The sequence below is a fragment of the Haemaphysalis longicornis genome, unplaced genomic scaffold, assembly GCF_048455015.1.
Source record: "Haemaphysalis longicornis isolate Haplotype H1 unplaced genomic scaffold, Haemaphysalis longicornis Haplotype H1 scaffold_3, whole genome shotgun sequence".
Classification (NCBI taxonomy): Eukaryota; Metazoa; Arthropoda; class Arachnida; order Ixodida; family Ixodidae; genus Haemaphysalis; species Haemaphysalis longicornis.
This window is the reverse complement of record NW_027526335.1, coordinates 157,152,308-157,165,419: the sequence shown is the minus strand read 5'-3', so window position 1 is coordinate 157,165,419 and position 13,112 is coordinate 157,152,308. Positions and strand designations below refer to the sequence as shown.

Sequence of the window (13,112 nt, the reverse complement as noted above, 5' to 3'; positions counted from 1 at the left end):
ATCGGCAAGTACACGCAAACCCATATTAAACCGTCTTTTAACGAGCTCTTCAAATAAGGCCAATAAAATTTTCGAGTAGGCTATGTCGTAATCCGTGGGGTTGAAGAAAGACTATTAAGGACGCTGGGTTCCACTTGTGTGAGCGGTCCTAGTGGTTGTTCTGTCAAACCAGACCGGTCAGTGCTAGTTTTGTATTAAGCCCACATTTTCCTGCGAAGTTCAGAGAATAAGGCGGCCATGCAGGTAACACAACAAGCTGAACTACAATTATAACACGTACCTTTAGAAAACCTTTCCAACACATTCATTTCTCATCCTGACACACTATATTAAGTCTTTATTTGTAGCTACACAGCAATGTTGAGATTAACGCCCCGATCAAACAACGCGAAACTCATTGCACGTTGAGCTGGATGTACCAGACCCCGATGTTTTAAAGCAAGCGGAAGCGCCGCATTAACTGCAAAAGGCGGCCCCGCTTTGCACCGTTAATTAGCTAGAGCTACATACCCGTACTTGCGTTAGAACACAATTCTTCGCTTAGGGCAGAACTGGGTATGCTACGATTGTGTGCAATGTGCTGTGATCAGGCTACCAATGAATATAAACAGCGCTTATGAGCACGTCCCATAAAAACTGTTGTATAATATTCCAGATTACGTCATGACGAAGGGTGTATGTCAAAGAGAAAGGCTTCATACAAGAAATACTTTTTAAACACCTGTTAACACTTAAATTTCCACTATCTCCACATCACCGTTTCAGGTTACTAGAAGGTAGTTATGTGCCGTGCGGGGGAAGAAGTAGCGGGGATCGCACGTCCCCTTTGGGTTAAAAAATTCTATGTAGCACAGGCGTTCCCCGGAGAACTCCTGTAGCAGCCAGCGACACCTATAGGTTTTTAAATCCAACTAAACAGTTATTTGATGGGTTTTATAAAACAATATGTCATGAAATATAGAAAAAAGACTAGTTAGGGCAATAAATTGGGAATAATTTAACAGAATTTTCTGAAACTCACTGGTAAGCAGGGGCCGCCAGGGGCGCTACGTGCAACAGAAGTTTTTCAGCACTAATTGTGATCGCAAAAGGGACCCCCTAATCGGCCGAGGACGACACACCTATCTATTCTGGTACACTGTATCAGGGCTGTTGCCTTTCCAACATACCTTTCTCTGTATTAATCAGACTTTTGCGCGAGTATAACTGGCGATACCTGCATCTGCGGCGGTCCTTTCTACATATTCGAAGAGGGCCTGCTCGTTTACGCAGATGAAATCCCTTTTTTTAAAATACAGAAACCTAGGAGAGGTGATTGATGAAGTGGAAATGTTTTGTGAATGTTCCGCAAGATCCTCTAAGTCCAGAAATTATGAGCCTTTACGTGACAACTGTGATTTTACTCCAAGTACGTATGCAAGAATCAACGGAGTATTAGAATGGGCCACTCAAAAACAACAGCTGCCGTGGTCCATCATGACAAAGGCAGATGATAGACGGACCGGATAAGTAAAAAATCGGCACGGAAAGCAATAATGCTCGCAATGTTAGAGGGCACGGTGACGTGCAAATTATTCTTAGTAGCAAAAGTGTGGTACGTTTTGTCGTTCTTCACTGTACCACCCTGTGCATACAAAATACATTGCTCGTTTTCAATCCGATGGCGTATTCGTTTTGGCGTTTACGAGCACTCTGGAGTGCTCTGAAGAGCGGCCCCGCCTTCGGTTGGTAGAATCCGAGCGCTCGAACTTCCTTCCGTTGGTTCTTTCGGAGCGTCAGCCTCCGACTCGGAGCGCTCCCGACCGCTCTGACTTCTATGTGAGAGTGTAGCGCGATCTGGCCGCGAGGAGGGTCACGTGACACAAAACACCGTGGTTTATCCGGCGGCTTCCTGCGCTGGCTGCACTGCGGCGCTACAGGTGCGCTGCTCCGAGATCGCCGATGCATTCGGTTGGTACGCTACCTCTCGCGCTCTGATTGGGAGCCGCCTTGGCATCTGGAGACTCCGAGCCAGAGGACCGGAGCGGCCAACCAAATACGCCATGAGTTTCTGGTTTCCGTTGGAGCGAACGAGTCTCCAAAACCTCTTTCGGCACGCCTACACACGGGTCTCTTATTGTGGCACCTTTTTCAGCAAAAAATGGTGGTTGTTTGCTTTTCAGTATAATAGAAAGGTCCTGTTTCTACGCACTCATTCAGGTAGGTTTAGGCCGCGCTTTGCGAAACTTTCCGCAACAATCTACTCATATCCTAGAGGAACATACGGTTGCTTTTGTCATGTTTTTCATGCGACTCCCTCTGTTCCAATGCGGCTCTCTTCGGAGTAATTGCATAAAGTAACAATGGAAAAAAAGTGTACCGCCCCTAATGTCTTACGATAACCCGTTCGTATGCATAAAACTTCGTATTGTGTACGACCCAAAGAAAGCGTGCCAGTACTGGTCAGAAAGATTGTAGCTTCACCGGGCGTAAGACCTCTTTTCTGTAATGACACACCACTTTCTTTCCCCTGTCAGAACATATTGCTGGACACGCATCTGCTGCTCCCGTGGGGTGCGTATTGAACCCCACTGATGACGGCAGAAACTGTGGAATACATGTTTTTCAATTACTGGGCGGAGATGAAGGCAACGCACGTTTCTCAAACCACAGCGCTCTCGAATGACCAATCGAAGTGACAAACGGCGGAAGTGTGCACACTAACTTGGTAAGCCACATTGTGTGGTCTTCTTAGAGTGTGAGATGTTGTTACTGTAGGCCAAACAACTATTTCCTGATACATGGTCGAAACATTCAGTTTTAGTTATTAGAAACGATGACAGTGTGCTTTGTTGTTTGTTTGCGCAATTTGTGCTTGACGGAATATGTGACGATGGATAGTTTGTCGCAATGGCTTTATGAAGGCAATACGGCATTTTGTGACAGCATCCGGAGGATTGTGGAGATCTAGAACGCAGAGTCCTGTGTATGAATTTGTAACCAAATTCATCAAATAATTAGGCATGCACGTTGTAAATTAGCTCCACCAGCGTGCATAGAGCTTATATTTTACCGGTTTTTGTTGATGCCCGAGCACAGCAATAAACAAGACAGCCCTGTGATCTGTGAATGCGGAACTGAACCGCATTGCAGAAGCTCTGGTTGAGATCCTATCGCGTACGAAATTTTTATTGCTTTTTTTCAATTTATTTACCTTTATTCTTTGTTTCCCCACTGCCATTCTTCGGGCTTGTTTTGCGGCTAAAGATGATGCACAGTGGCTTTCCTGTTCTAGGTTAATTTATTGCTTCCGATTTAAAAACGGTGTAACAATTTGTTGACCGTAGACCGCACACGGACAGCCATGGTTTTGTGGAAGATGGGACAAAGAACAGTTTATAACTAATGGTACTTTTTACATACACTTTAACAGTTTCCATATATTTTGGGGTATTTCTGGGTTTCATCGCGTTCGTCTGCGTTTCCCGAAAATGAATAAAGTAGGTACTGTTGCGCATGCGGTAAATACAGGAATCATTACAAATTTCAGCAACATGGCCATTCAGACAATCTTGAGTAGGCTTGTTCAGTGACAGGTGTTGTATTGAATAGGATTCAGTAAAGCCAACGTATTTTCTTTCTGAGGGCAATAATTTAGTTAATAAACAACAGATGCACTGCAACCATATAACCCTGTTTTATGAAATATATTTTGTTTGCCTGGTAAAGGCATCCAAGGAGCTTCAGTGTGCGTAATTTAGCACTTACAATAGAATTTTCTAAATATAAAGACAGACAGGCGGAATCCACTTTTCATTGAATATATTAGTCACAGATATGCAACTTCGATTTCTTTCTGAAAGTGCAGATGCAGAGCGATATCCGATCTATCTGTTCACTACGGGGTGGTGAGCTGCGCTAATTATATTATTTATTATGGCACAGCAACCGCTTCCCACACCTCACGACTACCTCACTATTGAGAGGTTCCAGTCAAACATTAAACAGTGCGCGAAAGAACAGACTATTGGCAAATTCTCCGATCTTATGCAGCGGGCGATCCTTTTCTTTAATTTAGAAATCGCCAATCGCTTTCACATCCACTAGGTTCAGAAATGTTTCTGAAACGCGTTAGGAACATGCCGTACTAAGGACACCAGTACTAAATATACGTTTCTTTACTTCAAAGAAAAAGTCAGTTTCACGGCACAGATTACTACAAACTTCTAAATTGGAGCCATTAATACACGCTTTAATGCGCCATAGGACAGAAATAACTAATTATAGCGATCGCGCTAACGGAATCCTTCCGAGGGTTGGTTCTCGAACTGTCCTGTGTGAGACCCGAACTTTTTTATACCACAGGTGTTTAAAATTATTCCGGAGCACTCGATACGGCGTGCCGCATAGCACGTCTATCGGTAGCTTCAGCGCGTTAAAGACCCAAAAATGAAACATTGATTTTGTAGCACATTATAGCACCCGTGAGGGCAAGCGAAAAATAACTCCCTATATTAAGTTCGCCGGAGCTCAATGCAGGACGATTATATATCCCAACATGCTTATATGGTTCACAGAGATTTCACTAAGGAACATTTTCTTCTTAATTTTAAAACCTCAAAAACCAGAGAATTGTGCCAGCTGTCAACATTTCGAAGAAAGTGCTCACCAAAGCCATGCTGTTGGGGTTCTTCTGTAGCTGCTCTTCGATCAGGGTGTAGAATGAGCACAAGGGAATCTCGATGTCCGGGTATGGAGAATACACAACCCTGTCTTCGATGCGAGGCTTCATCTTGCACTTGTGCCTGAGAAGGATTCACTGCAGCACAGATGCGTTTAATTGAACCACCATTCATTGGTCTTGCATTGGCCCCAGTCCAAACGCCACTGCACAAATCACCTTCACAAGGTCGGTATCCACCGCATTCCAACAAAGGGCAGAACGTCGAAGTATTAGACAACACCTAGAATCCTACGGAAGTTACGTAGGTTATGTGTATGTGTTATACGTTTCTAAAATAGTGTGCTAGCGTTTGAGGCGCACATGATCACAAGACGGTAAAACAGTACATCCACCGTTCACTGTTGCAATCTTGGTCTAGCAAATTCTCCAGTTTCAGATTACAGTTCTTTGCACAGCCTTTGGCTTTGCAGTAATGTTTAGCGTAATTCGAAAAAAAACAACTTTGTTCGTAGCCTACTCTACAAAAAATCTCGTCTGAAAACAGTTCCTCACAAAATTTACTTGCCAAAAGTTTCTGCCCCATCACTTCATTCAGGACGACCACGAAAGCGGGGTAATACGATGGAGGCGAGAGTGAAGGGAAGGACGACGAAGCCAACGGATAAAGCCAGGATGAATGCGGTCGTGGGACCTCCATCGGGCAAGCGCAAAAGGCCCCGGCAACAATGGATGTTACATCTAACTTCCAACCAGCTGTTCATACGGCACTTGGGATGCCATCTGCTCATTGCCTTTATTCAACATGCAACAGGCGCTAGCGACGACCATCACAGCTGCGGCTGACACATGGTGGTACGTAGTACAATTATCAGTGTTTGGCGGGTGGATGACGTTTCGGGAAGCTCTCTGCTGTAACAAAGCCCTGCCTGAGTGAAACCAGGAAATCGAAGCCGGATTTCCGACTGCAGCAGGCATGCAACCTCTCCTCTGCATATTTGGAGTTCGAAGTTGGAAGCTCCGGAAGCGTAGGCTTAACGCACAGATCGCTTAATCTAGCAAGTGCAATATCAGCAAGGAGCAGCCTTTCTACATATACAACGAAAGCCCCCGGACCACCAACACACTGAGTGACTCTTCTCAGCCGAGCCGTAATCGGGGGAGGCGGAAGGGGGGAAGGGGCAGTTCGAAACTTATCATTTCGAGAATGCGCACGTGGATGGGGAACCAAGGCTTTTGGGTGAACATACCACCCGTAAGAAAAAGGGCAAAATCGTTTTTTTCGGAAGCTCGTCGTTGTCTCGCTTCCCCATTGAGATATCGTATTTGTAAAACGTAGTTTCATGGTTTCGCCTGAACTTACCCTAACGGTTTAGATCAACGTTCGAGAATGGATTACTTGCTTTTACAGATACGCAATATATGTTCCAACAATTGATATGTCGATGGGTTTTGGGTGACAAATCTTGCTCATAAAAATACAGCCAAAATGTGTGGTTTTGCCTAAAACACTATTAGGACGCTGGAGGGATATTCAAATCACACCCTCAACAGCGGGAAAAAATAACAGGGCAGCGCAGAATTGTGCTGTCGCCACCAAAGGCTTGTAGTTTCAAGAGAAAATTCCTATCAGGCTGCACGAGCTCAGTATTGCTGAATTTAAAAAAAAAATTGGTCTGCGGAATGTGAGCTGGGAAACAATTTTTTTAAAAATTGTCTCAGTTATCGCAAGGTCATTTAGATATCAGATGAGGTGTTCTTGGTGTATTTAATCTATATACCTGCTTCAAAAGATTTTCCCTAACAGGAACCTAATGTCTCGAATCAAGGTTTGGGCAAGTAACAATTTCTCAAAGACAATTTAGTTTATTGATACACAAAATTTGACTTCGCTTACAAACACTACCGGTGCGTACTATGTCTGAAACCAATTTCAGCCCAAGGTTCGGTCCAAGATATACAATGTGAGCGGTCTTTTAAAATTACTCACTCACAAAGTTGAATTCAATTCATTTTTTCTGCGTATGCATAGCTCGTGCGCCAGCTGTGGGACAGCGCCCGCCCTTACCTTTACCCACACGCTTCCCGCCGGAGATCAAAATTTCAGTTTTACTTCAGGCTTTACGCTCCGAAGCTAAAATTTCGCTACATGCCACGCCGCAGTGGAGCGCTGTGAAATAGGTGAGACAGCGGGAGATCTCAGACGTCGAGGCAAACATAAAACTGCGCGCATTAATTTTACGATAATTTCGAAGGTACACTGTGAATGTGCGTATGGACAACCCTTGTATGATTGCTTAGTAACACGTTTTATTTGTCACTAACGTTCATCCTTACACACACATATATATATATATATATATATATATATATATATATATATATATATATATATATATATATATATATATATATATATATATATTTGTGTATGGTGAGGGCGATAGCGTCTGTCACGCATGCTGACTGCATCCGGTAGACAGACCTTCAGTGTGTGGTTCTTGGCCTTGCCATAGGGGAGGTGCATGCCATGGATTCAAATCTCTGATTTGCGTGCCGTGCCGCGCAGCGCGAAGCTGTGGGAGCTGGCAATGTCTTCAAGGCACGCGCTGCCAGCTCCGACCGCTGCGAGTGGTGTGGCACGGCACGCAAATCAGAGCTTTGAAGCCATGACACGCAGCTCCTCTACGGCGCCCCCAAGAACCACACACTGAAGGGCTCTCTACCGGATACAGTCAGCATGCGTCACGGACGTTCTCGCCCTCTCCGTGTACCACGATGCGTCAGCTCGCATTCGCAAGAGCTCACCTGTGGCGCAACAAGCACCAGCAGCCACGCGCTCCGAGTGTCGCGCTTCAATCGCTGAGCACTGTACGTTCACGCATACTTCATGCGTAAACGAAATATGGAATGCTTGAAAACTACGGTGCCTTCCGCAAAACTAAAATGATCCTAGGAAGTACGGACAGTGGGCAAAATTTGACGGACATTGTTTCACAATTTCGCATATTTCGACAATGTAATAATTACAAATTTCAACGTCTTTTTTTGAAATTACATACACTGTGAAAACACTGCTTTCAAAACTTCACTCCTAAACTACACTTCTATAGGGCAAGTTGTCATCCTAACAATTTTTTTATCTCAAGCAGCAAGACATAACGCTTGCTGTCTAACGTCGTCAGTTCTAAAAAAAGTTCCGTTGAAATGGGGGGGGGCAGTTTTCCTGTACCTGAACCCTCACTGACAGAGATGTGAACGCGCAAAGGGTATCCACCTTACACAAGTGCGCAAACATTAATAGCGGATATAATTTAGCACTGTATGTCTACGTGGGTAGCGTACTCACCTGTTACTAGACAGGAACCCAATGAAGCGCCGCCCGACAATCACAACCCCTCCTGCAAAATATTTCGTACCAAACAGAAAAAAAAATCAATGATAAAGGGATGTCAGGAATGGCAGAAAAACAGCAATCCATCTAAACCGGAATAACAGCTGGCCAGAGAGGCAGCCGTACTCATTTTGTCTTCATGCGCAAGCGAGCTAGGGTTAATGAAGAGCTTTGGACAGCACGAAAAAAATTTAAGGTGACCATTTGACATTTCTAGCTTTCTCGCACAAAATTCCGACTACCCAGGACCCCAGAAAAACCACGAAAAGAAAGTAACTTTTCGGCAATAGCCACGAGTTGACTTGATATATATGAACACCATATGAAATTTGCAGATCTTTGGCCTGTTTTTGTGTCAATTTCTGGTAAAATGTGAGGCCCATGCATTTGGAAAGAACAGCTTCCAAGGCTTTACAGGCTGAGTGAGATACACGCTGAAGTTGTAACAGCCCACACAGCAACATTCCTTCCCAATATTAGCCATGCCGAAATTCTCTGAATTTCGAGTTGCTGCCGCGAAAAGACGTCTGAATGAACTGTGGTGTTGTAAAAAGGATCTCCTCTACGCACTGCTTGTGGGAAAGAAGTGGGGGGATGCTGTATTCCTCCGAATGAAATGTTTGGAGTAATATCAGTGAATGTGACTGCGGTTTCCCGGGTTTGCCCCTATGTTACAGCTAGTGCATTGCGAAAAGCACACCTGGGGTTGTGACGCTAAGCCTCTTTGCACCTCCGAGCAAAACATACCCGGGTCAAACCGATGATCATGCAGAACGCAAGCAGAACAGGATAATTTTACTCAGCGGGGCTGCCCGCTGCTCTGTGTTCTTGCGTTTTATTTCGAAGGCCCGGTCAGTGAGCCCTGAACTATGTTTACAGCAACCTTTCGATCACTGTGACAGCGATGTAGACTATACGTTTTCTTTCATCAGAATATATCGATATTTTGTCTTAGAAGAAGAAAATTTGGGGTATATATTGGCTTCGAATTTTCCCGTTAATATTTGCTGTGAGCTGTAGCAACGGAATCTCAGAATTAGTTGCCGCGTGCCTTCCCTGCTGCTGCCAGCTAACTTTGACCCTTTCCATTTCTTTTTGTCTTAATAATTTAATTTATCTAAGGATACAGACATAGTTGTCTGCGAGAAGACCTTTAGCCACGTACTTACTAAAGATAATTTCTTTGTCAACCTTTGATCCTGACCTCTGGTTTCGCAGTGCCATTCGGACTTGAATGAAGTGGAAGCAAAAACGGGAAAAATGTGCGTCTTGGGATGAAGCGTTCTTTCTTTATTAGGCCTTTTTCTACCCTTCTCTGTCGCGATAACCGTTGCTCCCAACGTACCCGCCTTTTTGTGCTATTTCTTTCGGTTGATGATTTAAATATGTTGATTGATTTAATTGCTTGTGGGGTTTAACGCGCCGACGCAACGCAGGCGATGGGGCGCGCCGTAGTGGAGGGCTCCGGATTAATTTTGACTACCTGGGGATCTTTATCGTGCGCCGAAATCTCGTACACACGGGCGTTTTTGCTTTTCGCCTCCATCAGAAAAGCGGCCGCCGCGGCTGGAAATCGAACCCGCGACCTTGTGCTCAGCAGCGCAACGCCTTAGCCACTGAGACACCGCGGCGGGTTTAAATATGTTTCGTACTCCCCGTTTCAATTTTTACATCGGTACTGTGGCTAACGCCTAGCCGAGACAAAAAAATTGCGCCCTATTCATGGATAAAGTTTTGTTGTTGCCCTATAGAAAAAACGACCTCCACTGCAACGGGCAATAATCTTCCTTGGGTTCGTGTAGTATTTGATCCTAAATTTCCCGATTAGAGCCTGAATGCGCCACAACTGCGCTATTTCCGCACGTTGAAAGCGGTGAACCAACACTGGTTGTTTTTTTATATGTGGCACATACCAACTTCGACGATCGGCAAGAATTGTGACCTTCGAGTGCCTAGTCTTCCAACTTCGTAGCAGGATGAATTGTACGCGCTACCAATTCAATTAAAATTTTGCACAGTCAATAGTAGGTATTTTTACAAAGGTCTATGTATGCCAGATGTTTGGGAAAAAAAGACGTTAAAACGAAAACAGAGACGCCAAAATGATGTAGCAGTAAAGAAGTCTGATAAGCATGGCCATGCCTTCGCTTTGAAAGCGCAGATGCACACGTAAGGGCTATAGGAATTTGTTCTGCGCCTGGGGGTTGATCTTGTCCTGTCAGGCAACAAGCCATCCATTCGAAACACCGCTACAAGTGGCACGACGAGAACCAAATGTAGAAGAATCCAGAGCTGTAACTTAACGTCAGTCGTTATTCTGCAGGTAATGCCGCGCAGAATGGGATCGGTAAGTCACGAGTGGGATGAGCAGTAGGTAATGGAATTCATGTGTACCGTGTTTCAAACGGTCTGAAAAAAGACATGACATGTGCGAACGCGAACGACAAGCATGTAAAGGGTATGAAGTACCCGTGACGTACATTGCGCAAAGGGCGGGAACACATATGAAGTGTAGCGGGGAAAATGGAATGCACCGGACACCTAACCCGCCGCCAAAATGTTCTGGAAAATTCTTTCACAACCCGACCGCTTTGAGTCCTGGGTTTGTTTTTCGTTTTATAGATAAAATTTAAGGTAGCGTTAAGTTACGTGCACATATTCTATTTCTCTAGAAAATGAACTTAATTTTTATGTCTTTTCTGACCGATAGAACAATGGGACTGAAGGCAGAGACGGCCTGACGGAGGACCTCAGATATTTACGCAGTGACGGCACGTACATGTCAGTACACTTGTCTATGCATCCAGTTGAACCCACCAAATCGTTTTCACGAATAGGTGAATAAGAAATATCGATAAACGACTGCGAAAAGAGCATGTGGAATTGGGGAAAAAAAAAGAAGAAGAATTTCAGCAAAAAAAAACAAAGAACAAGAATTTCAGCACAAAAGCTCAAAAACGCTATCTGGTAAAAATAAACAAAAATGAATATTTGTGTACGCATACATATACACATACGTATACACTGTGGGACACAGAAAAAAATCGCGCTCAAATACCTACTGCTAAGACAAAGAACAAAAATATGAAAAAAAATATGCATCTCGCGAAGTACCTTTTTACGATCGGCGCTGGGGCAGCATATCTAACTTAAAAATGCGCACAATAAAAATAGCTGAAAAATCCGCTGATAAATCTGTACGCGGTGTTGTAAACAGCAAGAAAAGAAAACGCATAAAAAGTGTCAGCCATTCCAGAAACCACACTTTATCGGCGAGAAATAGTTTAACTTTCTTTTTGAATGACTTTCTAGAAACATGGAAACTTACAAGTTTCCAAGTTTTGTTTAAAATTTCAGTCGATTGATATGAGAAAGTTTGGTTTCCGTAATTATCATTGTCTTCAGGGAGTGTCGGGATTTACGCATAAATAATAGTGGGAAATAATGCGGGTATTTGTATTTTGTATTTTTATTTCAAGCGTGGTGCACAATAGCTTCAAGTAGCGTATGCTATGAGCTCAAAGCATAGCAAAGCGCTCACACAACGGAGCCATTCGCCGATTTGCACGGCGACAATGGTAATTTAATTATATATAAAGGATCTGTTCTTGCAGAAGAGTTATTTTGGAGTAATTTGTTTTTGTCGCTGTGCCTCAAGCCAGCACGACGTAGCAGAATTTACAGTAGAAAAGGGATTTATAACTTTTGCTTCAGCCAAAGCGGTATTGAATGTGTCATTCTCAATATTACACCGACATACATTTAAACAATTCGCTCTATAACCTGAGTGATGCGTATAGTCCGCGTGACCTTTTCTTCAAACCAAAACCCCTAGAGTTCTTGTTGCAATACTTGTTCTATTGTGACGCCAATAAATTATGCAGGAGTTTTGTTTGTGTGATGTTGTTACCTAGACTAACTACTACGTAGGTGGTTGTTTTAGATGCGATGCATCTCATGCTCGGGGCTGTGTCCCTCCCTCCCTCGTTGCCGTTGTCGTTGTCCGCCATGCGCACTCTACTTCGCATGCGCGTCTTTTCAGCCCCGTCAGTGTTTGGGCTGACGTCAGCGCAGTCCACTATAAAAAGAAATACTTAGGCGGCGCGCGGTTTTGATCCCACGACTCTCTGGCCGCAACGGGAGGTACGTGGCGGTCTTCCCACTGCGCTACAAACCGAGACGGGAGCACGTGCTACGAACGCGCCTTATGTCCTTCACTCATTGAAACTACGTCAAGAAGCTACTGATACAACGAAGGCACGCGAAGATGAACGTCAACGGAAACGACGAACTGAAAACTAATGGGAACTTCAGTCGACCTTATGGCTGCTTCGCATACTACTCAGGGTTCCCCTACGGGAAGATGGTGTAATTCTTTTACATTGAACTCTAGCTTGTTTAGCAATAACTAGGTTGATAAATGCTGTGTGTACTTGGTAATTTGCGATTCCAGTTCAGTTGCATGCAAGGAAGAAAAGAAAATGTTTGGGTCATCTTCGTACATAACAAGTTCAAGAGATGCTGGTATACATATTGTCACGAAGCCAAGGATGACGCAGTTGTCTTGAAGGAGAAACAATTTATTGGGGCGAACTTGTGCTCCCCTAACAATTCAAAAGAATACAGAGGCGGCGAAGCAGCGGTAAAGAAAGTGACTTGCGCAGGTGAGTGTCGTCAAATCGAATGTCACGGCGTCTGCTCTGCAGGCTTTTCTCTTTCGGCGCGAGTGTTTCTGGAACCGTCGATTCACATCCAGAACATTGTAGATCACAGAAGATTATTCTGGGCTAGTGACGTTAGGGCGAAACAGTCTGCTTATCTGAATGTGTTCGCCCGTGCGGCATAAAAATAAACAATGGAAGACGCGCTTTGCTTGAAACGCAGATAACACAGCGGGGCGTGGTCTGGCAGTAAAAACAAACAATAAATAAACAAACCCATGCATGGTTCACGGCGTTATAACATCATTTTTGAACATTACAACTATCAAAGGACCTAATATCGATCCTTGTTGTACACCTCGTTGATTGCTCAATAGTGGGGAGAAAACTTTCCCTA

General features: G+C 44.2%; 1 protein-coding gene across 3 annotated transcripts in view; it reads right to left on the bottom strand.

Annotated features, from left to right (window-relative positions):
• LOC144175166 (putative 4-coumarate--CoA ligase 1) overlaps window positions 1-13,112 on the bottom strand; it is an 89,419-nt gene that overhangs the window by 57,749 nt on the left and 18,558 nt on the right. Inside the window, exons 2-3 of one of the 3 annotated variants that reach the window (XM_077704267.1) lie at window positions 8,010-8,061; window positions 4,649-4,879 (exon numbers count right to left, since the gene is read on the bottom strand). In XM_077704267.1, coding sequence (XP_077560393.1) covers window positions 4,649-4,771 — 123 coding nt within the window. In that variant the 5' untranslated portion in view covers window positions 4,772-4,879; window positions 8,010-8,061. The remainder of the gene's footprint in view (window positions 1-4,648; window positions 4,880-8,009; window positions 8,062-13,112) is intronic. The other 2 variants (XM_077704266.1, XM_077704268.1) reach the window with 2 other exon arrangements.